The 27,314-nt window shown below is 41.5% G+C and overlaps 3 protein-coding genes across 4 annotated transcripts; 2 read left to right on the top strand and 1 right to left on the bottom strand.

Moving 5' to 3' along the window:
• Positions 1-4,099: 4,099 nt before the first annotated feature.
• Positions 4,100-10,928, top strand: creb1b (cAMP responsive element binding protein 1b). Of its 2 annotated transcripts, none has more exons than XM_086091843.1 (8): positions 4,100-4,275; positions 5,770-5,885; positions 6,121-6,267; positions 7,047-7,147; positions 7,422-7,573; positions 7,646-7,828; positions 7,946-8,099; positions 8,183-10,928. In XM_086091843.1, exons 2-8 carry the CDS (start codon positions 5,778-5,780, stop codon positions 8,325-8,327), a joined length of 990 nt encoding a protein of 329 aa, XP_085947969.1. In that variant the 5' UTR covers positions 4,100-4,275; positions 5,770-5,777; the 3' UTR covers positions 8,328-10,928. The 2 variants fall into 2 exon arrangements, with proteins under 2 accessions (XP_085947969.1, XP_085947968.1); XM_086091842.1 differs by lacking the exon at positions 4,100-4,275 and adding an exon at positions 4,755-4,924.
• A 902-nt stretch (positions 10,929-11,830) lies between these two features.
• Positions 11,831-21,717, top strand: ccnyl1 (cyclin Y-like 1). The gene is made up of 11 exons (XM_086090935.1): positions 11,831-12,384; positions 12,568-12,942; positions 14,703-14,777; positions 14,899-14,942; positions 15,644-15,744; positions 15,830-15,865; positions 15,979-16,030; positions 16,130-16,249; positions 17,271-17,437; positions 19,703-19,865; positions 21,111-21,717. Exons 2-11 carry the CDS (start codon positions 12,780-12,782, stop codon positions 21,225-21,227), a joined length of 1,038 nt encoding a protein of 345 aa, XP_085947061.1. The 5' UTR covers positions 11,831-12,384; positions 12,568-12,779; the 3' UTR covers positions 21,228-21,717.
• A 1,044-nt stretch (positions 21,718-22,761) lies between these two features.
• On the bottom strand, positions 22,762-26,394 carry fzd5 (frizzled class receptor 5). Its single transcript, XM_086090934.1, has one exon. The coding sequence runs from the start codon at positions 25,928-25,930 to the stop codon at positions 24,239-24,241; it is 1,692 nt and encodes a 563-aa protein (XP_085947060.1). The 5' UTR covers positions 25,931-26,394; the 3' UTR covers positions 22,762-24,238.
• Between the last annotated feature and the right edge of the window lie 920 nt (positions 26,395-27,314).

Raw genomic sequence — 27,314 nt, 5'->3', positions numbered from 1 at the left:
ATTAACGCGAATGCCACCTCTAATGAAAACATGCCTCCTTACATGTTTGCCAATCAGGTAACCTGAATGTGTGTACGTGTGTCGAACACAAACGTGTGTGTTAAGCCAGTGTGTCTTCATGAATAAAACACAAGCTCCGCTTTGATAACATCCTCTCCTTCCTAATCCCCCTTTTTCTTTTTGTGCTGTTCATCCCGTCCCGGGTTCCCGACCTTCTTCCCCTCTCACCCGACGGCAGGCTTGTGACTCCTCATCCGTCTGCGCCAGCTCGCCATCCTGAGCAGGAAGTTGGAGCAAGAGGGGGCGTGGAGAAGGTCCCCTCGGGTTCAGCCTCGTCTTCATATTTTTTTATGACGCGTCCCGTAAAAAAAATAGTCCCGACGAGGCCCGGCCGGCTGCTCGCTTCCCCGTCTGTGCATCCTCCTGTTCACAGGGAACGCACGTTACTTGTTGCTTTTTTTTTTTCTCTTAAACTATTCTTCCTGGTATCTAAGGGAGAAAAAAACTGTGACAACCCGGTTGTGTGACTCAACAAGGACAAAATAAGCTTTGGGAAGCTTGTTGGGGGAACTTGGTCAAAACAAAGACACAATAGAGACCAAACAGAGCTAAATAAATAAATAAATAAACAATAATAATAACAGTCGTTGTCCTCAACAGCTTCAACATCTATCCGAGGAGAGGGTAGGAGAGAGGAGAAGTGGCAGTAAAACAGGCCAAAATCCAGACATCAGGGGGGTAAGACGAGGCAATTTGCATACCGGATATAGTTTAACTTCATGCGAAAGAGTAGAAGTACGTTTGAAGTCGAGGTTAAGCATTTTTTTTCTATAGAAAGCCGCTCTTATTTCTGCAGATGCGTTATTTGAATAGCATATGCGCTACAAGGAAAAGACACACAAAAGCACAATAAACAACAACGCGAAAATAGAGAAGAAGGCAGACGAAGAAGAGCCTAGTTCATTTTTACCCCTGCAGGGGGGTTTTAGGAAAGGGAGAGAGATGGGGGGGGGGGGGGGGATGTTATCCCTTTCTCCTCCAACTGAGACTCCTTTCTCAAGGTCACACACACACACACACAAACGCACACACAGTCTTAGTCTTTTCACTCCCGTTCTTGTCTGTACTCTGTACACAGCCAAGTCTCAGTCAACCATCTGGACACACACACATACACACACACGCACACACACACAGCGTATTTATGATAATAGACCAAATGCTACCATTGATTTTTTTTTTCCCCTCCCAGTTCTGTGTCTATGCTTGTGTGCTTTCCTTTTGACGTCGGACTCCATTTTGCAGCTCTCTGCAGCCCACAACAAAAATGGCCGAACACATGTCAAAGGAGAAAAGTTTGCATATTTTGGACAATATTTGGTTAACATTTTCATCACAAGTGCAAGACGTAGAGGCATCATCAAGTTGAAGTTTATTTTCTAACTAAATAGACAACAAAGAGTCATTTTGTTTCATTCATTTTGAAGGGGGGACATATAAAAGTGTTTTTGGGTCACAAGAACAAATTAAACTTGTGCTTCAAGGCAACACGTAGCGGAAAAAGTGAAAACACTCTGCCTACTTTGCACATCCACCTGAGAGAATCCACTTGGACTGCATTTAACTATGACATACGGTATTATTTTCTGCTACGTTCACTTCTAAAGGTTGCATTTAATGAAAAGCTGTAAATAAAGTCGAAACATTAAAAACTCTTGGACGGGGGGGAAGTAAAAGCACACGCACGTATCGCTGGTTGTTTGTCGTGTTTATCCTCACACGCGTGCAACTTGATTTGGCTTCAAATGACTGCAGCATTGCTTACCATCATAAAGTAAAGCGACGCTATTGTTCAAATCTCAAATGGGACATAACGGCGCGCGCGCCTGCGCACGCGCGCACACGCTTCGACTTGCATTTTACACAACTGGCTGCAAATTCAAGGCTGTTCATTAGTCAGGCGGGGTCAATTCCCCAAACAATGTGTTTGGTGTCACAATAAAAAGGGTCTTTTTACGGCCTCGGAGCCGTAAAACGCTATTAAACAGATAAAACAGCCGCCAACGAGCATCAGGAGGATGATAAAAGGAATTGCCTTGATAAACTCCGCGCATATCTGCGCCGTCCTCGCCTCTGTGGAGCTGAGAGAGAGAGAGAGAGAGAGAGAGAGAGAGAGAGAGAGAGAGAGAGAGAGAGAGAGAGAGAGAGAGAGAGAGAGAGAGAGAGAGAGAGAGAGAGAGAGAGAGAGATGGGGGGGGGGTATGTGGGATGATAAGGTGGGGGTCTACAGCTCTACAGTGCCACCATGTGGTGCTTGGAGACTATGGATTTTTTTTTGCATAATTCAGCCTCTGAAGCCAGTTTCACGTAGCAACATGAAATTTGGCAGGCTTGTCCATCATGAGTAGACCCACAAAAAAAAAGTCTCTAGAAGCCATGTCGGAGAAGACGCAGGAAGTCAGCCATTTTGTTTTGAAGCAGGTATAAACAGGGTTTTTGATCATTTCCAAGGGCCCCTTCATTTTTTTTGGGGGGGGGGGGGGGGTGGGTGGGGGGGGGGGATGCAGTCTCTGAAGCCAGTGTTACTTAGCAACTTAAAATTAGGTAGACATGTCTATCATGGGTGGACACACAAAAAAGTCTCAAGAAGCCATGTCGGAAAAGACGCAGGTATTCTGACATTTTGGGTCAAACTGACCATTTTCAGGTGAGTTCTACTACCCCCCCCCCCCCCCCCCCAACTCCTGATGGCATTCCAAAAGGAACATTTCCTAGATGTTTTTCCCCCAATTGCTATGAAATTTAAATCATATACTAGACTGATGGGTAGGCTATTATAATTTTAACAAACATTTCAGTTTTCATTATTGTCTGTAGGTGGAACATGCTGTTGAAAATCAAATAACTCCATAAGATCAGAATTGAATCAAACCTCTTGAAAATTCAAACCCTAAAGCCTTTTTTTCCCTGGCAACATGATATTTAGTCGGCATGTCCATCACAAGCAGACCCACGAACATGTTTCAAGGAGCTGTGCCCAGAAAGACACAGGACATCTGCCATGTTGGTTTGAAGAGGCTATTATAGGATTATTTTTCAGGTCTTCTTCAAAGACGAACTTGTCTTAGAAATTGTGTCCAAGCCATCAAATTTGTACCTCATACGGTACAGTAGACAGATGGGTAGTGTTAAATTGGGAAGAGTTTAAGTTTTAATCATTGTGTGTGGGCTGAGCATGGCAGAAAACTTTGACGACTTGCCATAAAATACGAAACTGCTTGTAGCCTGCAGTAGGTGTAAAACTGCGTCATTATATGAGATGCGTCTAATGTTCTGAGCTTCTCTGCGCCTCAATATACTACCGAGTTGCATCTCCACTTAAATAAATGCCACACCTCGTATTGATGCCTGCTGTTTTCAAATGAGAAATCAGCCATTTGTACAAATAAATGCCTCAGACTCAAAATTGTCCATTGGTGTGAATATGAGTGTGAATGCTTGTTTGTCTATATGTGCTCTACTCAATTGGTGACCAGTCCAGGGTGTACCCCGCCTCTTGCCCAAAATCACCTGGGTCCGAGATGAGGACAAGCCCTATTCAAATGGATGGATGGATAAAGGCCTCCTCTCCAATACTTGGTTGAGTAAATACAATTAAAAGCCATGTCTGTTTTATGACATTGATGCTCAGTGGAAAGTACTTGTATATTGTAAGTACTTGTATACATTTAAGTATTTGAATGTCATAATTAACATATGGTCTGTAAGCAACAACAAAAAAGAGAGAAAAGTGTTTCATAAGGCCAACATGGACATGTGAAATTGGTCTTTTGGTGCCCTCTAACGGCAACAATGGGTATAATCAACTGTTTCAGTTAAATGAACACATCTTTTTAGACATAAATAAGTATTTAAAATAACTTGAAATAAAAAAATACGATGGTTGCATCACAAAAAGCAAAAATTGCGCATTTTACCATGAAAAATGGGCATACTGACTATTCGGCTCTATCCGCGCGGCTTCGCCTTTTTCCGCATAACTTCGTCTTTTTCCGTATAACTTCGTCTTTTTCCGCCTCTCCTCGGCCGAGACACTTCGACCATTTCCGGACGGCGTCGCCATCTGCTTGCCTTGCCTGGATCCTTCTCTCCAATCTCCGTCTTGTTGTCGGCGGTGACGCGGCGGAGGTGTAGCCTGACGCGGGCTCTTACGTGTCGGCCACAATAAAAGTGGAGCTCCGGAGGCCCGGGGAGCGACGAAGGGAGTTTGTATCGGTAAGGACGGAGGAAGGAGGCACGATTCGCGGCTGTGGGGAAAACGTTCGGTGTTGTTCGGGTTCGGCCCGAAGGAAACAAAGAAATCATGGCGGCTCGGTGGTGTGTGTGGTTTTTTTTTTTTTTTTTTGCGGGATGGAGGGAGGAGAAGCTGCGGCTGTTTTGTGGGTAGAGAGACTGGACCTAACATGAACTTAGATGTTTTGAATTAATGGAATGCGTGACTTTAGCTCGCGCTGTTTGCATTGTAGCTAAGCTATTAGCATGAGCTAACAGAGTAGCTAGGTTAGGATGAGGTTCCCGCTTTTTTTCTGCAAATTCCATATTTGTTGTATAAATTGCTCATATTGGACTAATTAACTCAACATTTCCTTACGCTACCACGGTTAAACTCAACAAAAATGTCCGTTCGGATGGTCCGCCGCCACAATTCGTCCACTTCCTGGTGGAAAGCAGCCCCCGGGGCTCCTCTGTTTCCAGCACCGGGCAGTCGGGGCTGTGGTGGCCGAGGAGGGCGTCGCCATAGCCGGCCATGTGGCTCGGCTGTCAGCCGCCGCCTGGCGAGTGGTGGTGACGGTTCTTGTTTTTTGAAAAGTCGAGGGAGAAATGCGCAAAGCCAATCATGGCGCGCACAGCAGCCACGCAAAGAGTGAGCTCACCGCCATCACCATGACATACGTCACACGCAATACATTCATTGTCACTGCACATCTAAATAGCCACACACCGTTTTTGTGTTTTTAATTATATACCCATTATTGTATTTTGTTAGGGCAGCATGGTGTGTTAATGTTTAAGTACATCTGCCTCACATTACTTTGATTCTGGATTTGAATCTAGGCTCAAGTCTCCCTTTGTGGAATTTGAATGTTATCACCGTGATTGGAGGACCCCCCCCCTCCCGCATTGTTAAAACTTACATGCTAAATTAATATAAGTCTCAATTGTCCATACATTTGAATGTGAGTGAATGCTTTTATCTATCATGTGTGTAGTGTAAATCAGTTCCTTGGCAATCAGTCCATTGTTGGCCTAAATGTGGTCAGAAATTGACTTGCAGTGGCAACCAGTTGTTTGTCATAGGGCTAAACAATTAATCAAATTCAAATTGACTGTACAATGCAATAAAATGTATTTTCTGATCGCAAAGGCTGCAATTTGGGGAAAATTGAAACGGATACAAATAGATTAAACTGACCTTCATATTTATTTGTGATTCTTTTGTCATTATTTTATCGTAAGCCTAACTTATAAGACCACGTTTATGTATAATGGGTTGGGGGGGAAATTGCAATTCGATTTTTCCAAAATTGTTCAGCCCTACTTGTGATTGTTTGTCAATGTGCTCTGACATTGACTGGCGACCAGTCCAGGGTGTATCCACCTCTCGCCCTAAATCATCACTTAAGCTCACCTGCCAGCCTAATGAGGACAAGCAGGATAGAAATTTGATTATATGACAATGATTAATAGTTGTTTTTATTTGTTCCCTAGCTCAGCCGATGAAGATGGAGTCAGCGGCGGCCGAGGCTCAGCAGACGGCCGAGTCTGCCGAAGCGGAAAACCAGCAGCAGCATATCACGCCGGCGCAGCTTGCCACATTAGCGCAGGTAACAGACCCACCTTTTCAGTCCTTCCGTGTCTCAGGCAGAAATCATCAAAGCAGAACATTACTGCCATTGCGGCTTCACTCATTCAGATAATTCGATGTGTGATGACACAAATCCATATAACCAGTGAGTCTCGGGTGTTAAACGTCACACTGGTCGCAGCTTTTTACACACAGGTGGCATTCAGCTTCGGCCACCCCTCCGGTCCTGGCCCCTTACATACATTTTTCTTCAGGTGTCCATGGCAACAGCCCATGGCTCGGCAACGGGTCCCACGGTGACGCTTGTGCAGCTTCCAAACGGACAGACAGTCCAAGTTCACGGTGTGATCCAGGCTGCACAGTCGTCCGTCATACAATCACCACAAGTGCAAACTGTGCAGGTAATTCATTTATTTAATGTATTATATAGTCGGGCATCTCTAAGGACACCTACTGGATATGTTAACAGGGGTCCTCCTCATGCCTACCTGCTTTTGTCTTCATTTTCTGCTTAAATCTATTTTTGCAATGTAAGTACAGTACTTCTATCTCAGAGCATGTAGTAATGCATGGATAAAAATGAAATTAAAATAAATAAAAAATATAATTGAAATGACAATTGCTAATTAGACATATAAGATTTTGTTACATAAATAAAAAATAATTGTAATGATTTAAAGTATATGCAGTAATTTATTAATTTCATGATGAAATATAAGATTTGCAGATTCCTTTTGAAGAGAGATCAATTAAATAGGTAAATGTTTTTAAAGTTCACTAACTTTTACAAAAACTAAAAGTGAAATGAGAAATATAAAAACTAGACATTTTATTAACTTTATATAGTGCCTTCAATGAAGCTCTATTGTACATTTAAAAATGTTTAATATAAAAAATATACAAGCAAGTAGAAAAAAATGGTTCACTTTTTTAAGTTTAAGAGTCAAATTACATAATATAAAGTGCACAAATTAACAATAACAGTTTTATGAAACAGAATAATATTATAAGTAACTTCGAACATTTAAATTCATTTGTAATAAGTAGACGAAATTCATCAGTAGAACCCGTTTCCAGCTGTGTTTCTAGCTTAGCATTCCTGCTTTTGCTAATCATGAATCATAATATGATTGGTATTGAAAATATATGTTCCATCCTTTGTTGCGCATGTGCCTTTTAGATCTCAACCATCGCCGAAAGTGAGGATTCACAGGAGTCAGTGGACAGCGTGACTGACTCACAGAAGCGCCGAGAAATCCTTTCACGCCGACCCTCGTACAGGTGACACTGAAAGATATGAATCCGCGTTGGTCTTGAGACTTTGTGAAGCAGCATGTGGCTCATTCCCCACTGTTACTTTTGAACGTCCTCTTCCCAGTCGATAGTTGTATATGTGTCATCACAAGGATCGTTGATATTTAGTGCAAGTGTGGCCGCAGCTATCAGATATATATATATTTTTTATATAAATTTTGTTAAGCCGTTGAATCATTAACAGCAGAAAAGACAAGTAAATAAATCAAGTGTAGTGATCTCGTTACATTTATCCCGACAGGAAAATTCTGAACGACTTGTCGTCAGACGCACCAGGAGTCCCTCGCATCGAGGAGGAAAAGGCGGAGGACGACGTGGCGGTATCAGCCGCGCCCGCCATCACTACAGTCACCGTGCCCACCCCCATTTACCAGACCAGCAGCGGCCAGTACAGTAAGTTTCATCCCATGCGATATCGCAACGCCTCCGGTGGCCTTTCTGACGCGTTCGTCGTGTCGCTCGCAGTCGCCATCACGCAGGGCGGCGCCATCCAGCTGGCCAACAACGGCACGGATGGCGTTCAGGGCCTGCAGGCTCTCACCATGACCAACGCGGCCGCCGCCCAGCCCGGGGCCACCATCCTGCAGTATGCACAGACCAGCGACGGCCAGCAGATACTGGTGCCCAGTAACCAAGTGGTGGTGCAAGGTAAGCAGGGCATCATAAAATGTCCTTTCCAAGCACCTGAAATTCAACTGAAAACATCAAATTTGGATCGTGTGTCGGGTTCCGTTTTCTTAACACTTCTGTAAACCCCATTCCCAGCTGCTTCTGGGGACGTCCAGGCCTACCAGATCCGAGCAGCGCCCGCCAACACCATCACCTCCGGGGTAGTCATGGCCTCGTCGCCCGCCCTGCCCACCCAGGGTGCCACTGAGGAGGTCACCCGCAAGAGAGAAGTCCGCCTCATGAAGAACAGGTGCGAAAGTCTACACCCGGTACCGAGATCATGTCCGCAAAAAAAAAAAAAAAAAATTGTATCTAAACATATCTCCCAAACAGGGAGGCGGCGCGTGAGTGTCGCAGGAAGAAGAAGGAGTATGTCAAGTGTCTGGAAAACAGAGTTGCCGTCCTGGAGAACCAAAACAAGACGCTGATCGAAGAACTCAAGGCCCTCAAAGACCTTTATTGTCACAAATCCGACTAAATCTCCACAGCCGCCAAGCCTGGAACGAACGTCCTTGTTTTTGGGCATTCAAAGTCTTGGACTCTTCGGTTTCACTTGCCTCAACATTTTCCTTTATGTCCAATTTGTTGTACCATGGGTCCATGGCGATGGAAAGACAAACAAGCAAACATTAGCGAGTGAGCAAGACTTCAAATGGATGCTGATTCCAACTATTGTTGATTGTTTCCACCTTCCGTCCTCACGCAAACGTCTGATTTTAGCTTTTTTTTTTTTGCTGGACCCTACTGAGCAGGTACCAAGTTGTCGTGGTAGAACACCTTCAAACCTGCTAATGCATGTCCACTTTGGCTCAGGCGTCATTGTGGTTCTGACTGTAAGCGTCTTTCCCCACATTGTTTTAGCTTTAGCCTAAAAACCTGTGGACCAGACGCTCCATCTGTTCGAAAAGAGCTTAAACGCTGAATTTAGACACGGTTAGTGCAGGAATAGGTCGACAGTTTGTTCCAAACTGTGTCTTTTCCAGGTTTTCTAGTTTTTAGCCTAAATCTACAGACTAGGTACTTGGTCTTAAAACCCTGATAGCGTATGTCATCTTTACTGCAGATACGACAGGAGCAGGGTCATTGGTTTGGTCCAAACTTTTATCTTTTCTGGATTTTTATTTTTTATTTTTTAAGGTAAATCATAGATCAGGTACTAAGTCTGCTAGAACAGACTTGTGAAACTGTCAGCATATTTAATCTTTTGTGCAGACAGTGCAAGAATGGGTCATCAGTTCCATCCAAACCGTCTCTTTTCCAGGTGCTTCTAGTTTTTAGCCCAATTATACGAAACAGAGACTGGATCTCAAAACCCTGCTAGTCTGTCAACTTTGACGCATTTATTACAGGAACAAGCCAATGGTTTGGTCCAAACGGCATCTCTTTTGAATGATTTCACCTTTTAACCTAAACCCTCTAGATCAGGTACTAAAATCTAGTAGAACAAGCTTTCAAACTCATTAGTATCTTAACCTTGGTGTGCAGGAAGAGATCATTGGTTTTGTCCTGCATCTTTTCCGTAAGATGGTTAGTTTTTGGTCTAAATTGTAGATCATGCAAGTCTTGACAGAACAGCTTTAAAAGCAGCAGGAGATGGGGTGGTTGGTTTGGTCCAAACACAAATGGGACATAAGGTGATCATAGTTATCAACAGTATGCTTTTAGCTAGAACCTACAGACCGTGTGCTAATTCTGGTAGACATCAAAACGCGTTAAGACTAGAGTGTCAAATTTGGTTCAGACAGAGCAGGAACAGGCCGCTGGTTTGGCCAAAATACTGAAATGAATCCTACAAAAAAAAAATTGTTGCTATGCTTACAAAACATGATGGACCCATGGTAGGCATTTCGACCTAAGGTGGGCAAGCTTGGCCATGGACATTTAAAGACTTAGAACCCGTTTGGAAGGACTTCTTTCATTGGGAGGACACTCCAGGACTTGTGAATCAGTCAAACTCAAGTCCACGACGTGACGTGACACTTTTTAAAGTATTTGTCAGACTGAGGTCCTTCATTTCACCGTGTCATTTTTGGACTCTATTACCGGTACTTTTAAGTTTTAAAGTAGAAGCACCGGGTATGACCATTTTTACTGCGCAAACTGATTTAAAAAAAGAAAGAAAAAAGACAAATGTGTAATTTCAAACATTTGCATGAGTAACACATTCAGTCTTCTTCTACGTGTTCACTTTTTTTATACGACGTGTACATAGACGCTACTGCATGTGTTGACTTTGATGTATCTCTGTTTATTGATATATTTGTAACATACTGTACATCCGTGTGCGCGCGCGTGTGTGTGTGTGTTCGAGGCCTAGCGGTCACGGCAGCTATGACTTTGTTGGAGGCGGATGAGGTTGCGGTGCCATATTTTTATATTATTTTCATTATTCATTGTTGTCAATCTTTACGCAAGGCTCTTCTATTTGGCTAGTCCACAAATCAATCGTTAGCCAATCAAACCAGCCTTCTCATTAGCTCACAGTCAAGTGGTCATTAGACCCGCCCCCAAATTCATCATTTGCCAGTTTGAACCCTTGCACCATCGTTCACTGCTTTACAAATGTATTTTAAGTTGTGTTCGTAATTGTTTTTATTTCATGATTAAGGAGATTCAGCGGCAGTATTTTTATAGCTGATAGATTTTGCTATTGTACAGCAGACACATCTTATTTGTAGTGTAAGCAAGATGGCGGTTGTGCTCTGGGTGTTGTAAGCCTGTTTCTCTCGTCCAGAGAAGCTCTGACAAGTCAGTATATAAAACGGTGTATATATATAAATATATGGATGGGGAGGGAAGTATACATGCATATATGAATGTGGTTTATTTTTATTTGTAACATCCACTCACTTCACTGGTGCTGGCTGGAAAAGGAAAGAAATAACAGGAACATTTCTATGAATTTTCTATCTTGATGACTTTCTATATGGGCCCCCTTTGTGAGTTCATTTTAAGAAAACGTTCCTCGTTGAGGTCACCGTATGAGTTATTGTACTCTTTGCATAACAATACCATAGCAGCTGATTATTCTTTTTTGTAAGCACTTGTTATGTGGCAATAAACTGCACGCACAGACGTGGATATGACTCATATCAATTCAATGTGATAAATCGTATGCGTTTGTCCTGTATAGTCATATTTTATACTGTATTCATGTAATATTTTGAAACATGGGGGTTGGATTTTATTCCACCTGTAAATAATGGCTGAACTCACTAAATGCTGCTGTGAGTAAACTGGTATTTAGAATCTTATAAATCCATTCAACAACGTAACTTAATGATACTATACAAATGTATGCTAATGCAGTATTTCAGCCTTTATTATTGGGGGAAGAAACTTTTATTCTCGCCAAATTACCACTATTTCCTTTAAAATGTTAACTTTGTTCTCAAGTAGCTACAGATATTATATTGACTTAAAAGTATGTGTTTTTTTTTTAAATTGAAAATATGTGCCTTTTCTAATACAATATTGGAACCTTTTTGCATATATTCCCCCCCCCCCTACAAAAAAGACCTGTAACATTTTGACTTATTCATTTTAAAAGACATTTCTTGAGAAAAAAATACATTTTTTTAATCTTGAGAAATATATTGTTTTTAATAAATGCGATTTTTTTCTCATATAACGACTTTTTATCTGGGGTAAAAATAAGACTCGTAAGTCTCGTAATACGACTTTTTTTTTACCTGTACTTTATAGTTTATGAATTATTGACATACAGAAGTGGTAACAACTCATATTTGCACATTTAATAATGACTAAAATAATTATTTTTCTTAAACCAATATGATTTTTTTGATTGACAGCACGGTGTTCAGTTCGGATAAAAGGGTGTGACACTACGAAAATAGCCTCTTGTAAATACAGAGTGAAGGACAGCTCTCTCGGCCAATGAACGGCCCAGGAAAACAATTGTTGTGATTTATTCACCAATAGGATCGATTGAAACCCTGTGTGGGCGGGGCTAGACGCGCCTCATTGCAAAGCGGTGATGCTGCTGAGGTATGAGCCCAAGATACGAGATGGCGATTATGTGAGCAGTTTAGCCTAAAAATTCCCAGGACGGAGTCCGGAGTGTTTATTAAAGTTGCTTGTGCGATGGGAAACGAAGAGAAAGCATCGAGGATTTAACTTTATTTGGATACGTTGTCTCGCAGTGTTGGATTTCCCTGTTTTGGTCGTAGTAGGCCTCACAAGCCTCGGGCTGGATTTTCTCTTTAGCCCGAAAGGACATCCGAAGCTATCTGGAAAGTCGCTTAAGCCTCTTAGCGACATTTAACTACGTGGCGTGCCGATATTCGTTTAGTTCAAATTTTTAAATTAAGTTGTTAGTTTAATTTAGAAACACTGTTTTACGGTGTTGGATTTTCCTAATTTTCTCGCGGTAATCCACGAAGGCCGCACAAGCCTCTGCCTGGATTTATTTCGCTAGCCCTGGAGGACACACGGGACGACCCGGAGAGACGATTTACAGCAGTTATAGCGTGCTAAACATCACTTATTGACATTACTTTGTTACCTACACGCAAGTGAGTTTAACGTTTTACTTGTCTTAAAGTTCCCCGACCTAGCCACCTCGCTAGGGCAATGAATGAATGAGGACGAGGGACGTTTAGAACCACTCGCTTGCTTCATAACGTCACTTTTCATTTAGAAACGTCGTACTCATCATCATTTTCATCTTTCTTTTTTTTTTGGGGTGGGGGGTCTAGTTCTCGGGACTTGTAGGCTGCCGCATCCCCCGCAACTGGCAGAGGAATGCCGTCGCTGGGAGTTGGCGGACGGCGGCTCTTTAGAATGACGAGCTAATGTAATGCTAACACTGAGCCCTGGTGTGTGAGAGCGGGGCGCCCGGCCGGAAGCAGCTAAGCGTACAAACATTCGGACCGCTTTGGGACACTGAACGCACACAGCCCGGCCCGGCATGGGGAACACAGTGTCATGCTGCGTCTCCCCGGAATCGAGCCCCAAGCTGCCGTCCAGGCAGCCGGCGGAGCGGCTGGAGGAGTTCCTGACCAGCACGGAAGTCAGCGACGACAACAGCGCCCCGTACCTGCAGCACATCAGCGACAGAGAAGTCCCCGACGGTTCGTCAGTTATTAAAAACCGTTTTATGAATTTAAGTTTTGATGTATGTCATTAAAAATGATAATTAAAAAAAAATAACATTAGCAAAAATTGTGGGCTCTTTGGCCTTACCCACGGTGTGTTTGGTTACACAAGGAATTTTGACTTTCCACTCCTTGTTTGGCCCATGCTGCGTTTGGTAAAACTGGGAATTCGGAGTTTCCACTCGCAAACAGTTGGCAAATTAATCTTATTAAATATAATTATTTTACCATTCGGATGAAATTGTAAGAAGTCAATATTTTCATAGCATCATACATAATTTTCGGAAAATAAACATGGATTTATTTTCGTCGACTACGGCATTAAAAAAAATACTTTTACTTAGTTACTTTTTTCATAGGCTGCTTTTTATTAATTTACAACTTTACATGAAAAACATGATGTACATTTTTTTCTTATGGCTTTTTATTTTATCTCAGAGAAGCAAAACTTATAATATTACCACTTTTACCGTTATTATTACTGTAGCCTTGAGCTAATCAGCTGATAACGCATGACCGCCGGTCCGCCAGCCCAGAATACGAGACGCGATTGTTTAGGTTGCTCTAAGTTCCATCTCTGCTTCTATGGTCATCATCACCCTGGAGGCCAACTGAATGTTTGAATGATGATGGTGCGTTCAGGCCTCTCTCAGCATTCCTTTCTTTCAAGTCGTGTTTGCGTAGCATGAATGCACAGTATGTACGCTTTAATCTGGCTATCGTTTACATAGCATCGCTAGTTTGGCTTTAGCTGGAGCAACATTGTGGGGAAAAACAAAGACTTAAAATCGCCATCAAAAGTAAACTTGGAGGCTAGCTTGCTTCTCTGTGTTTGTTGTAGCTCCTAACTTCTGTGTACCAATAGTTGCAATTATACCTGTACAAGTTATAGCCCTGGTGGTAACTCTAGAATAGATTAGCTATGATGCTACTTTTAGGATTCGTTTGATAAGTAGCTTGTTGTAGCTCGTAGCTGCCATCTTGTCAATACGAGTCCTATAGTTGGTTGTAGGTTATAGTTGGTTGTAGCCCTGGCTCTACAACAGTTGTAGTAAAAATGTGACAAGATTTCCCAACAAGGACAGTTTGGTAAAAATGGCCAAGTGCTTCAACCCGAGTTCCATACACCAACAATTTTGAAAATTGGATAATGAGTTCTAATAGAGAATTTTTTTTGTATAAAAAAAAAAATATTGGCCTTATGGGCAATGTTTTTATTTTATTTTTTATTTTAAAATGTATTATTTTTATGGGTGTGAATTGCCTAGTACCTGGCGATTTGATACCGATTAATCCCGATACGAATCCATAAATTGATTATTGAGATTTTTTTTATAACTCACATTTAGAAAATACTAATCAACAAACTTGTACATGTACACTGTAAAATTTGTTTGAAAATGTATTCATTTATCTGAAAATTCAGGCTTATAACTGAGCCACTGCATTTAACAAACAGGTTGCAGTCTGTTTCATGTTTGAACAGCACTGAAATCAAATATTAAGGCTTAATGTTCCATTAATATAACATTCTTCCATGCTTAATATGTGAATCCTAACCCTTAGTAAGACGTTTTGTTGAATATTCCCATTAAAAAAAATTATGTTTAGAAATCGATTTGGCCGCATATCGAATCGATTGGAGAATTGCGCGCTGTAATATCGCGGTATATTGCCGAATCGATTTTTTTTCCTAACACCCCTATTATTTATTACTATCACTTTTGTTCTTTTAGAGCTGGCCTTAGAGTCAAACCCTTCAGACCACGCCCGAGCCAGCACCATCTTCCTGTGCAAGTCCCAGACAGATGGTAAGCCATTGCTGCCGAATACACAATACTTAAACATGTCACATGTATGTATCCATGTATATGACATACTTGAAGTGATTACTGATGATAATACAAATGTGTCTTTTTGTGTTGTTGATAGTGCGCGACAGGAGGAAAAGCAACCACATCAACCACATTAGTCACGTAAGACACGTTATTTTTTTTGCCCACATAGGAAATAATGGAAATGATTTATATTCCCTGGTCAAATTGTGACCAACACAAAAGCTTTTTAAATTGGACATGGCAAGTAATGTTTAAAATTGTTTAATTGCTATAGTGCTAAATGTACTTGAATGTGACTTTTTTTTCTCCTTCACTTGGAAGGTTATGGCTTTTTTTTCTCCCCCCAAAAATATCAAATACTATAACTATTTATTCAGTAATGTGCCCCCCCCCCCATAAAAAAAATACAATTCTAATATTGTGACTTATTATGGGGGGGGGATACAATTTTGCCATAAATATACCCCCCCAAAAAATCTCATCATATTGCAACTTTTTACCTAAAAAAATAAGGCATTTTTCCTGGTAATATTAGGCTCACAAGAAAAATAAGAAAATATTTTTTTTTCTCGTATTAAAACTTTTTGTATAGTAAAATAAGCTTTTTTGGGGGGGTGAGGTTTTTTTTTCTCGTTTTATTTCGTGAAAGTTATCTCGTAGCACATGTTTCCTTGAAAAAAACTTTTATGCTATACTTTAATATTGCAACCTTTTATCTACAAAAATAGAACCTTTTTTTTTTTTCTTGAAAATGTTGCATTATTACCATAATATTGTTACTTTAAAAAATTTTAAATAAAAATGAGTTAACCACCATCTTAATGTGTGTGCGTGTGCAGGTGTCTCCCGGGCCGCTGTCTAAGAAGTACAGCTCGTGCTCCACCATCTTCATCGACGACAGCACCGTCAGCCAGCCCAACCTCAAAAGCACAATCAAATGGTGACCACGTGGATTAAATAAGCGCAATGTTTTAATAGCATTAAAGGCACGCTGTAAACGTTCATGTCTTTCTGTCTGCCTCCAGTGTCACTTTAGCAATCTACTACCACATCAAGAACAGGTAGGTGCAGGAACAGGCGCATGCCCAGCATGTAAAGTAGCGTGTGTTAAGATGTGTATTTAAATTGGCGCGATAATACGTGAGTATCCACTGAACAGGTGTGTCATGTGCAGGGATTCCGACCGCTCTCTGGACATCTTCGATGAGAAGCTGCATCCTTTATCGGTGGGCCCATCGACAATTTCGACATCCTAGCCAGCATATACAGTACACCAAATAGATCAATCGTGTCCATGTGTATTTTGCCACCGCCGCCGCACGCAGAAAGAGGCGGTGCCAGATGAGTACGGCTGCATGGACCCCGAGCACAAGGTCATCTATCGCTTCGTCAGGACGCTCTTCAGTGCAGCACAACTCACTGCCGAATGTGCCATTGTCACACTTGTAAGTACACGCAGTTTTATTGCTAGTCGTTTAAAAAAAAAATATTTTGGTTTATTTAGATTTCTGATTTTATACAAATGAGCAGAAACAAATGAACAGAATAGTCATAACAAAAAAAATATATATATACCAGCAAAGGGGGGAGCCATAGAATTGGAGAGTGTTAATTATACAAGGAAAAAAAAATAAAAATACACTACAAATAATACAAAAGAAAAATGAAGTTTGGAGGTTTTACAGGAAAAATCATTCTGAGAAAATAATACATTTGTAATTGTATGAGTAAAGTCACAATATTAATTGAACTTAGATATTACAAGGCAAAACCTTTTCTTTTCTTTTTTTTAAGAAAATAACAGCTTGTAAAAATGAAAACATTATGTTATTTTAGGGAAAAAGCTTCAGTAAACAACCATTCATCAAAATACACCCTAGGCATTAAAAAAAAAAAGTACGATACTTAAAATATATTTTTTAAATACACTTTTAAAATAATACAAACACGTTAAAGCATAATTATTTTGGAAAATGGATGGATAGATGGATTTTTAGAACGCAAGTGTAATGGTTAACAAAAACCTTGTACAAGTAGTGTTATTTAAAAAAAGACATTTTTGAAAGTAAACAATTAAATAAAAATGCATCGTACTTAAAAGCTAAATACAGCTAAACCATGTTTAACAAATTTACTGTACTGGATAGAAAACTTTAAAACGATGTAGTTTCAACATTGAATCGGAGCGATTCTTTGGTGTACCACTAGAGGGAGCCTTTCTACCACACTTGGAGAATCACCCTTTTCAGCCATCAGTGTTCAAACTACAACACGTGTGGCCACCAGAGGGCAGCAAAACCTTGCAAAAGATTGTCTCATTTCAGCACATTGTTGCCGGTTGCCTGCAGTTGATTGGTGTTATTCATAACAATGTTACAATCTTTTATTATTATTATTATTATTCTACAAAGTAATTTGCATAAGTAAGAGAGAGAGTGAAAGGTGTTTGGTGTGTGTGGAGCTCAGGTGTACCTGGAGCGTCTGCTGACGTACGCCGAGCTGGACATTTGTCCCTCCAACTGGAAGCGCATCGTACTGGGAGCCATCCTGCTGGCCTCCAAAGTCTGGGACGACCAGGCAGTCTGGAACGTCGACTATTGCCAGATCCTCAAGGACATCACCGTAGAAGACATGTGAGTCAGGGTGGGGTTACTGTCCGTCATGGCGACGATGATGCCGTCATTTTTTTTGTTGTTGATATATTTAACACACAATGGTTTAAAATTACCCTGGAGTTGAGTTTAGACTCTAGTTTACACGGATTAGTTCGTAAAAGTTACCAGTGTCGAAATGTGTGCCAATTAAGGTTTGGCGAGTACAAATACCAGCTATCGAGCTGATACCGTCCTTATTTTAAGGTATCGAGTACTTGTGGTGGCTGCCACTACCAGCCACTGAAACTTAAGCCAAATCTCACATTGAGTAAGTCCTCCTCGGCAGTAGGTGGCGCTGTACTGCGGTAGGAAAATCGTCATCTGTGTCAGAAAGAGAAGTCTTTGTTGACAAGGTTTTGTTATTGTGTTGAATTAAATTTTATGTAACCAAAGTACTCGAGGATCGATGAACACTCAGAGTTAATACTCGTTCTGGTATCAGTCTAAAAAAATAAAGTGGTATCGGTGCATCCGTGGTTAGTTCAATGGATCTTCCTCAAGGTACACGCAGTAACAAAAAAAATAGTGTGTGTGTGTGTGTGTGTGTGTGTGTGTGTGTGTGTGTGTGTGTGTGTGTGTGTGTGTGTGTGTGTGTGTGTGTGTGTGTGTGTGTGTGCGCGTGTGTGTGTCGTCCCTGCTTTATGTGAGAGTCTTTGTGGATGAAGGCTGAAGAGGGGGTTGTTATGAGCGAAATGTAGGGTGGCTCTCAAGTGCTCTCGCGGCTTCCGCATAATGGCCCTGCCTCTCGCCCACTCCATTAGTTGCCAGGGATACCACACACACACACACACACACACACACACACACACACACACACACACACACACACACACACACACGGAATGGCCTCGGTACACCTTTTGGCGACCAACAAAGCAAAAACCTGGATGCGGTCTCCATGGCGACCGGTGCCCTGAGAGGCTGCGTGCGTGATGATGAAGAGGGAGGACCACGGAGCTCGTCCTCAAGTCCACATCGTTCGATTTGTCTGCTTCTGATTTTTTCGCTCGTGGTCAAAATAGAGACCGTAACAAACGCACGAATAAGCGAGAAATGTTAGCAGACGAACGCAACTTTGTTCTTTGGTAACTATACGATTGCAAACACACACACACGCAATACAAGTTAATAGATTGCGTCCATGTAATGTCATAACATTTTTACGTGGATAAAAGTACAAATCATTTACAAAAAAATATTGTAATTTGATGTGAGGAAAACTGCAATATTGTGATAATTGTTTTTAATTATGGAGGGTAATATGACCAGTGTCAAGTCAAAATATTATAAGAAAAAAGTTGTAGTTTAATTAGTCGGGGGGGAAAATTAAGAATAATTTTACCATTAAAATAAATAGTTATGAGTAATTTTACTCCAAAAGCTAAAAATAATTGAATTATGAGTAATTTTACAACTAAGAGTATCAATATTACAAGATGCAATTTTTTTTCAACAAGTAGTCATTTTCATGAATAATTTCACAAGACAAAAGTAAAAATATATTACAAGAAAGAATATTATAAGAAAAATAAAACAAAATATTACAATAAAAAAAATATATACTTCACTCATTTCACAAGAAAAGAAGTAAAAATATTACATGACGAAAGTAATAATTTTGCTGGACGAATGATAAACTTGAAAACAAAGTTATGCTAAAAATAATGCCAAAAAAGTGGTGCTTTTAAGAGTAAGTGTACAATAAAAAATATTACAAAAAATACAAAAGTTGTAATCTTGGGGGGTAAAAGCATTTAAAACACATAAAAAGGTGTAGTTTTGACTTTTTTTCCCAAAAGAAAGTAAAAATTATTATTCATTCAAAAACAATTTTGCTACAAAATTTGTACAAGAGTGAAAAGTAAAAAGATTCAAATGTAAGAAAAAGTAAACGCTGTAGATTTGCGTAATGGTAGCAGGGATTTTTTTCTTTCAATTGAGTTGAACCAGTTAAAGATTAAGCAATAAGGGGGAAAAAAAAGTAAAATGATTTATATTAGTGTCATTTTTGTATACCACAAAAACCTACCATTTGAACGGGGGGGTGTAGACTTTTTATATCCACCCTCGACCTCGCACTCGATACGGTTCCGGCGCACTCGTCTTTGATGACTCCATTAGCGATGTTAGCGTTGCCCCCCCCCCCTCCCTGACTGCCCCCCCCCCCTAAACCGCCCGTCACCTGACCCGCCGTCAAGGCAGGCTTCTGAGCGTTCCGTGGCCTCAGCTGTGCGCTCTCATCAGGAACGAGATGGAGCGCCACTTCCTGGAGCTGCTCCAGTTCAACATCAACGTGCCGGCCAGCGTCTACGCCAAATACTACTTTGACCTCAGGCAGCTGGCCGACGACAACAACCTCAGCTTCCCGCTGGAGCCGCTCAACAACCAGCGGGCGCAGAAACTCGAGGTGACGTTAATGTGTTCATCACCAAGAATTACGAAAAAAAATATTGATACATTGAGTCGTAAAAAAAAATGACGAATCTCAAAATGTCACCAACAAAGTCAGAATCATAATAGAGTTACATGATAAAAGTTTTATTATAAGAAAAAAATCATAATTTTAGAATAAGATCATGATTTATTTTTTTTAAATGGCATATTAGCAGAATACAGTCAAAATATAAAAATCGTAATAAACACAAGAATGAAAGTCATGATTCGATGTAAAATTACCAGAATAAATTATCAGAAAGTTACAAATTTACTAGCCAAAATGTAAACTATTATTACAAGACACACGGTTGCGGTTTTGAGAGCAAACTCATAAAAATAAATAAAAATACGTTGGAATTTTATGGGGCAAGTTGCCGTATTGCCAGAATAATGACAAAGGCAAATTTCGTGATTCATTTTACAAGGAAATTTAATATATATATATATATATATATATAAAAAATATTTGTTACACCAAGAGTTTTTGATGACCCTTCCAAGGGAAATAAAAAAAATTAAATAAAAAAAGCAAGTATAAGTAAAACTTTTTTTTAAATAGTACAAGAAAAAAGTGCAATTTTTGAAGGTAGAATCCCAGTAAATAGTAGTAAATATTATATTATATTAATAGTAAAAATTAAAAAAAGGAAATTATATAATTACATTTGTAAAAATGTTTTAAAAATCAAGTCTTATTTTGAAATAAGAGTTTTTAAAAAATCACAAAAAGTAAAAAAAAACAACGAGAAAGTTTTTCTTTTACAAGTCCAAATTTTTTTTTTTTAATAAATCAAGGATAATATAAATCCATAACAGTACAATTATTCCCACACAACATTCCTAACTAGTAAGGCCCGGCAGATTAATTGGCCGATATTACAGTATCTTTTTTTAAGTTTAAATTTTCTTACACAAATTCTAGATAGATAGAATAAAGACAAAGTATTTAAAATAGCCAAATGTTCAATCTGTAATTCTTATGTATATTGTTATAAACATTATTTTATTTTTTTAATTGATCGGTCGATTTAACTGTTATCTGATTTTATTATGCCAAATATCGGACTGGAATCAGCCTTTTAAAAAAAAAATCCCTATTTGTCGGCTCCTTGCAAAACAAATTCTTGCCGGTTATCCAAACTTAGTTGACTGACAAAGTTTTTTTGTTGTTGTTGTCGTCCTTGTGACTGTGTTGTGTTGTTGCCGGCTGATGCAGGCCATCTCCAGACTGTGCGAAGACAAATACAAAGACCTGAGCCGAGCGTCCATGAGGCGGTCGCTCAGCGCCGACAACCTGATCGGCATACGGCGCTCCAACGCCGTACTCTCCTAAGACCCCCCCCCCCCCCCCGTGGTTACTGCTGCCAACTCCAGTTTAACGCAATTATTTTTATACCTTTTATTTATGCGCAACTCACTCTTGGTCACATGAGCGCCTCTCTAATGCCGTATAGTCGTTACAAAACCGCATTTTGTTGAGACAACTAAAAGTGAGGACTTGTATTCATTAAGAACGAAGACTAACAAGGGTCTTCACATTTTGGAAGACCAGAATTGACCTTACTACTGAATGAAATGATTTCAAGATCAGTATTGCCCCCCCTCCCCCCTCTCCCATATATTTTTTCTCCCTTCCTAGTAAACAAACTACATACAGTACATCCATGTAGAGCTACTGAGGGGACTCGACAGCAACAACAATAAAACAAAAAAGTGGTTTTGCTTACTGTGTAGGCTACTAGCTGTGAAATGTCTCATTTTTAAATGGAAAACCCCTTTGCAGATGGAGTATTTTAAAAATAAACACTAATCATGTATACACACGGCCTGTTTGTTGTGCTGTTTGTCACTGAAACTGCATTTTATGGTCAAGTTTGAAAACAAGACTAATTCAAGTGAAGAACTTGAAAAACGAAATATTCAGAGAATTTACAACACTAATCATAAAATACTGTTTTACACCAAATGTTTTAATTTTCATTTTCCAAGAAGAAGAAGAACTACCCTGCTGCCTTCATGTGGTATCGAAATTATGGTAAATACCGCATGTCGAACAGAAAATTGCACGTGAACTAGACAACTGGGAATTTATTTTAAATCCCGAGTTGAGAGAACTGTTCAAGTTTCAACATGTTGGAGAGCGCCGAAGGATTTATGAATGGCAAGAAATATGAACACTTATAAGGGCGTTAACGTCTGCTAGCACAGCAGGTTGTTTTACAATCGACACAATTACGTAGCATACACAATTTTGCTATAACGACAAAATCACATGAACAGAACTTGGTCGTAATTAGGAGTTTCCGAGTGGCAAGGTCCATCTTTCCCATAGCACGTGAAGGCAGGGCGACAAAAAGCTTTTTCATCGACTTAGCCTAAAAGCATAGTTAGCAAGCATGTTAAAAATGTATTTGTGTAATATATATTTTTTTTTAATGGCTTCAGTTTTTATTCTTGTAGCTTAACTATATGTACGTTTTAGCCAAGTAATTGAAGTAAAAAAAGAAAAAAAATACGTATATTGTAGATCTTTTTGTAGTACAGTATTTGTCTACCTTGTGCGCTTATTGACGACGTCACAGACACGCGTCGCTAGTAAGAGTGAAATAATTAAGCAATACATTTTCAAAGTACATATTTTACACGACCGTTTTGTCATGTACTACTGCTTTTGTTCCTTCGGGGGGCACCAACGAGTTACGTGACACTCGGTGAGTGTTGCCATGGAAATCTACCTTCGATTCACTTGCGTCTACAGACACATTGTCATGTTGGAAAGCTTGCAAAAAAATTGCACAATCCAAATTGGATGACATTTGAATGCTAAATAAAGCAGATAAACGAGTAATGCAACAAACACAATGTGACAATAGTTGCAAACGTGTCACATTTTAATCGGTCTATTAACTTCAACTGCCAGCAGAAAAAGAACATTTCAGTGACAAATGAAAAAAAAAGGATGTCAGTAATGCCACCAGAATGGGAAAAACACCCATTTTGAGTCCATTGTGTGTCTCAGACCAAAACAAAACCCCACAATAGTGTTAACAAAGTGCTTGTTTTGTACCAAAATCTGCACCTTTTTTTAAACAAATATACAAAAAAAAAAAAAGGAAAGAAAGAAATGTAAATAGATCCCCTGATAGTTTTGACGGTTAAATCAGATGAGATTTTTCATTTATTTTTTAATTCCTGTACCTTGGATAGCAAATGTAAATTGAGGCAAACAATCACAAAACATCGATCCATAACAACACGAAAGTCCCTTTAGAATTCTGGCGATTTAAAACCAGCAACAGCAGAATGTCAGATTGCAAATTATTACGATTTTTTTTTTCAAACCTTACTCCTAAACCTTGAGGCAACCAACCTCAACATTGATCCAACGTGATTGTGAATGGACATATAACAGTATTTAAAATTTAAATTAAAAACTTTTTTACAACAGTCCAGGCAATTTAAGATGGCAGCAGCAGAATTTCAAGCATAAAATTCTTAACCTTTTTTTTCTTCTTAACACTGATTGCAAAACCTTGAGGACATTGGGTTGACATCGGCATTGTCCAAATATGAATTTATATAAAATTTGTAAATAAAAAATTACTATTGTTTCATATGTATAATTGAAAATGTTCAAAAAATTCTACCCGTTTACATTTATCACAATTGAAACTGAGTAACTGCAGAATTTTTAAAGGACAATAATTAATTATTTTTCAAAAGCGGATTCTGAAACTTTCAGGCAATAGAATTCACAAGACCGAAGGTCCTCCGAAGGTCGAATTTGTCGGCTGCATGACGTCATTTCTCGCGCGACTCGAAAAGCACGCAGGGATTTATGACTGATTTACACATGAATGGATTGTCGGTCAACGTGCACTGACAAGCAGTATTGACAATCCATTCATATGTAAGTCCGTGCGTGCTGTAGAGTCGCGTCGGGAGTGACGTTATGCAGCCGAAAAATTCGGCCTTAGGAAGACCCAGCCTTGTGAATTTGGACACAGGCCCTGACATTCGCCAACTAGAAAAAAACAAAACCGGTCACATGACTAACGTTTCCTTCCTATTGGTCGTAGGCAGTCATGTCAAGCAGCTCCTCTTTCCACCAGCAGATGGCGCGGAAGGCCCAAAGCAGTTACGGAAACCTGTATTGGAAGCTGAAGTTCAATAGCACTTACATTTATTTACATGTTCATAGTCGAAGACCAGGACCTTGTGGCAGAACTTCTTCCAATATATACATCAATAAATAAAGTTTAGTTTGTGAATGCGTCAGGAAGTACTGGTTCCATGGCTCCATGGACTTGAAGATTTGGATCTTCTGGTCCCAAGTTCAAGGACTTAGATATGAGACGGAGCTTTATGGTAAATTCCGTGGACGGGTCCCGTTAAAGCGGCCGCGGCCTCTGCATACACAGGGGGCGGAGCCGCCACCTTGTGGGGCCACCAGGGGCAGCATCGCACCAGGAACCTGCGCCAGGTCTCCAAGGTCTTTCGAGACCAGATCCAGACCCCCGAGGTGATGCCCACCACCAAGCACATAAAGTACTTGAGCATGAAGACGGCGAAGTCGGGCCCACCGCCCACCCGCTGGCGCTCGGCGGCGCAAGAACAGGCCAGCGCCTGGTCCCAGTCGGGGCGGCGGTGCTGCTCGTAGACCAGGCAGGCCACCACCACCGCGGCGGGAACCGTGTAGAGCACCCCGAAGAGTCCGATTCGGATCATGAGACGTTCCAGTTTGTCGGTCTTGGTGCCGCCCTGTTTGATGATACCGCGGATGCGGAAGAGCGACACGAAACCGGCGAGGAGGAAGAGCGAGCCGGCGAACAGGTAGACCACCAAGGGGGCCAGGACAAAACCTCGAAGGTTCTCCAGGCTTTGGTTGCCCACGTAGCAGATACCCGCCACCGGGTCCCCGTCCACGGCGCTGAGGGCCAGAACCAGGACGGTCTTGACACTGGGGACCAGCCAGGCGGCCAGGTGGAAGTAGTGGCAGTACCCCGAGATGGCCTCGCTGCCCCACTTCATACCTGCGGCCAGGAACCACGTGAAAGACAAAACCACCCACCAGATGGAGCTGGCCATACCGAAGAAGTAGACCAGCAGGAAGACCAGGGTGCACAAAGCGGGACCGCCCGTGTCGTAGAGGATGTGAGACTGGTCCGCGAGGGGGGCGCACGCGACCCGCTCGTGTCCCGCCACCAGCCGGATGATGTACCCCAATGACACAAAGAGGTAACAAGTCGCCAGGAAGATGATCGGTCGCTCGGGGTACGTGAACCGCTGCATGTCCAGGAGGAAGGTGGCCACCGTGGTGAAGGTGGATGCGAAGCAGAGCGCCGCCCACAGCCCCACCCACAGGGCGGTGAAGGTTCGCTCGTCCTCCGAGAAGTACGCCTGGTGGCATGGCTGGGCGCAGTTGACGAGCGGCCCCGTTCGGACCCGCCCGTACAGCGGGTGCGACTCCCTTTTGATGGCCACCAGGGGCTCCCGGCAGCGGCACTCGCGCTCACTTTGGGCCGGGGCGTTCGCTCTGAAGCGGTTCTTGGTCGTGGGTTTGGCGAAGGGCAGCGGCGCTGGCGGGGTGGTGGCCTCGCTCCCGTTCTGGTCCATGCAGAGGGTGTCGCCGCCCAGTCGCGGAAGACGCTCGCAGCTCATCCGCTCGGGCCACTCGAAGCCGTACTGGCTCATGAGGGGCGAGCAGCCGCGTTGGGCCCGTTCGCAAACCGAGCGGCACGGCGGCAGCGGTTTGCGGTAGTCCGGCAGACAGATGGGCGTGTACATGCTGCACAGGAAGAACAGCAAGTCAGGGGAGCAGCGGATCCGGACCAGGGGCCAGAACTGGTGCACCTCCAGGCCCACCTCCTCCTGGGTGTCGTGGTTGAACTGGTTGGGCATGTAGGTCAGGTTGTAACCGATGCCCCGGCACATGGGCACCGTGATGGGCTCGCATGAGATCTCCTTGGAAGCCGCATGGACCTGGGACCCACTCTGGATCAGCAGGACCAGCAAAAACCTCATCGTCGACTCCATTGATCCAAAATTGGTCTTAAAGCCTTGTGCTTTTGGGGTTCATTTAAAACCAAACCAAAAGTGGTCTTAAAGTCTTGTGGTCCGTTTAAAACCAAACCAAAACAAAAAACGGTTTATATAGTCCAGTGCAACTGTGCCTTTTTAAGTCCATTCTCCTGTGCAAACTTTCTGATTGATTATTAATCCAACGTGGAGAAAAAAAAAAAAACACTTACAACTCCTCCTGCATCCACGACGAAGTCACACCGTGCCAACTCAAATCAACCATGAAGAAAAATACAACCAAAGTCTCGCGTGACGTCGTCATCCACTTTCAAATAACAAATAAACTCCTCTGCAACACAAACTTGTTCTTTTCCCCCCCGCCGCCTCCTCGTCCCCGCGGCTTCCGTCGTCCCACCGCATCCCTCGCACCACACGCAACCCCTCAGGTGCCGAACCCCAGCACCGACTGAAGCAACCCAACACGCACTGACCGCCTCCTGAGAGCCTGGCTTGCCTGCTGCCTTCAGGAACCCCTCGGACGTCGCAGGACGACGTCATTCACTGCCCGTGGACCTGTCATTTGAACTCGTAAAAATTAACTATTTGACTTTTAATTCAATGAGAAATAATTTATATGATTGGTTGTGAGAGAAAATACATATTTAACGTTTTGAATTTATTATCTAATAATTAAGACGGTGGGTGTAGGGCGTAAAACGTGTCGTTAAAATGCGTTTTCTTTTTTTCAAAACGTTTCCTTATCTTTAACCGAGTGTACTTGAACGCTTTAGCTGCTTCTACAAGCCATTAGTTTCGGAGTGCAACAGAAGACTTTATCATTTACCAAGTGTACCTGAACGCACCGACTGCTTGTTTCAAATCACTGCTTAAGGCTCAGTTGTTGTTTAACTATTGCACCTGAATGCATCACTTGTTGGTTTAAAAAAGTTTTAACATTGCTTTAAGTGCTATTTACTGAGTAGATTTGAATGCACCAGTTCATTTAAATTAGGCTTTCTTTATTGTAACGCGGCGTCTTTCTGGGTGCGCCTGAAAGTACCGGTGATTCATTTAAATTCATGTATTTTCTTTATTTGAACGAGGTTTAGTTGTCTTTCAGCCAATGCTGTTTTTTTTTTTTAAATCAATGTATATATATTTGAACAAGATTTACTTGTCTTTTACCGAGTGCATTTGAACGCACCGAGTTCTCGTTTATGGCTTCGCATTTCGTCTTTCTGAAAACACCTGAACTGTCCTGTCAGTTCTTTTAAATGAGTGTTCTTTCGTTTTTACAAAACTTTTTTTTTTTTTTTTTTTTACTTCGTGCACCTGGACGCACCAACTGCGTCTTGTCTTCCATTGGCACGCCCACCCGGGCGGAAATGACTGAGCCGCA

Source organism: Leptonotus elevatus, chromosome 12 (assembly GCF_054856555.1).
Source record: "Leptonotus elevatus isolate MCC_2025b chromosome 12, RoL_Lele_1.0, whole genome shotgun sequence".
Taxonomy (NCBI): Eukaryota; Metazoa; Chordata; class Actinopteri; order Syngnathiformes; family Syngnathidae; genus Leptonotus; species Leptonotus elevatus.
This window is presented reverse-complemented; position numbering and strand designations above follow the sequence as displayed.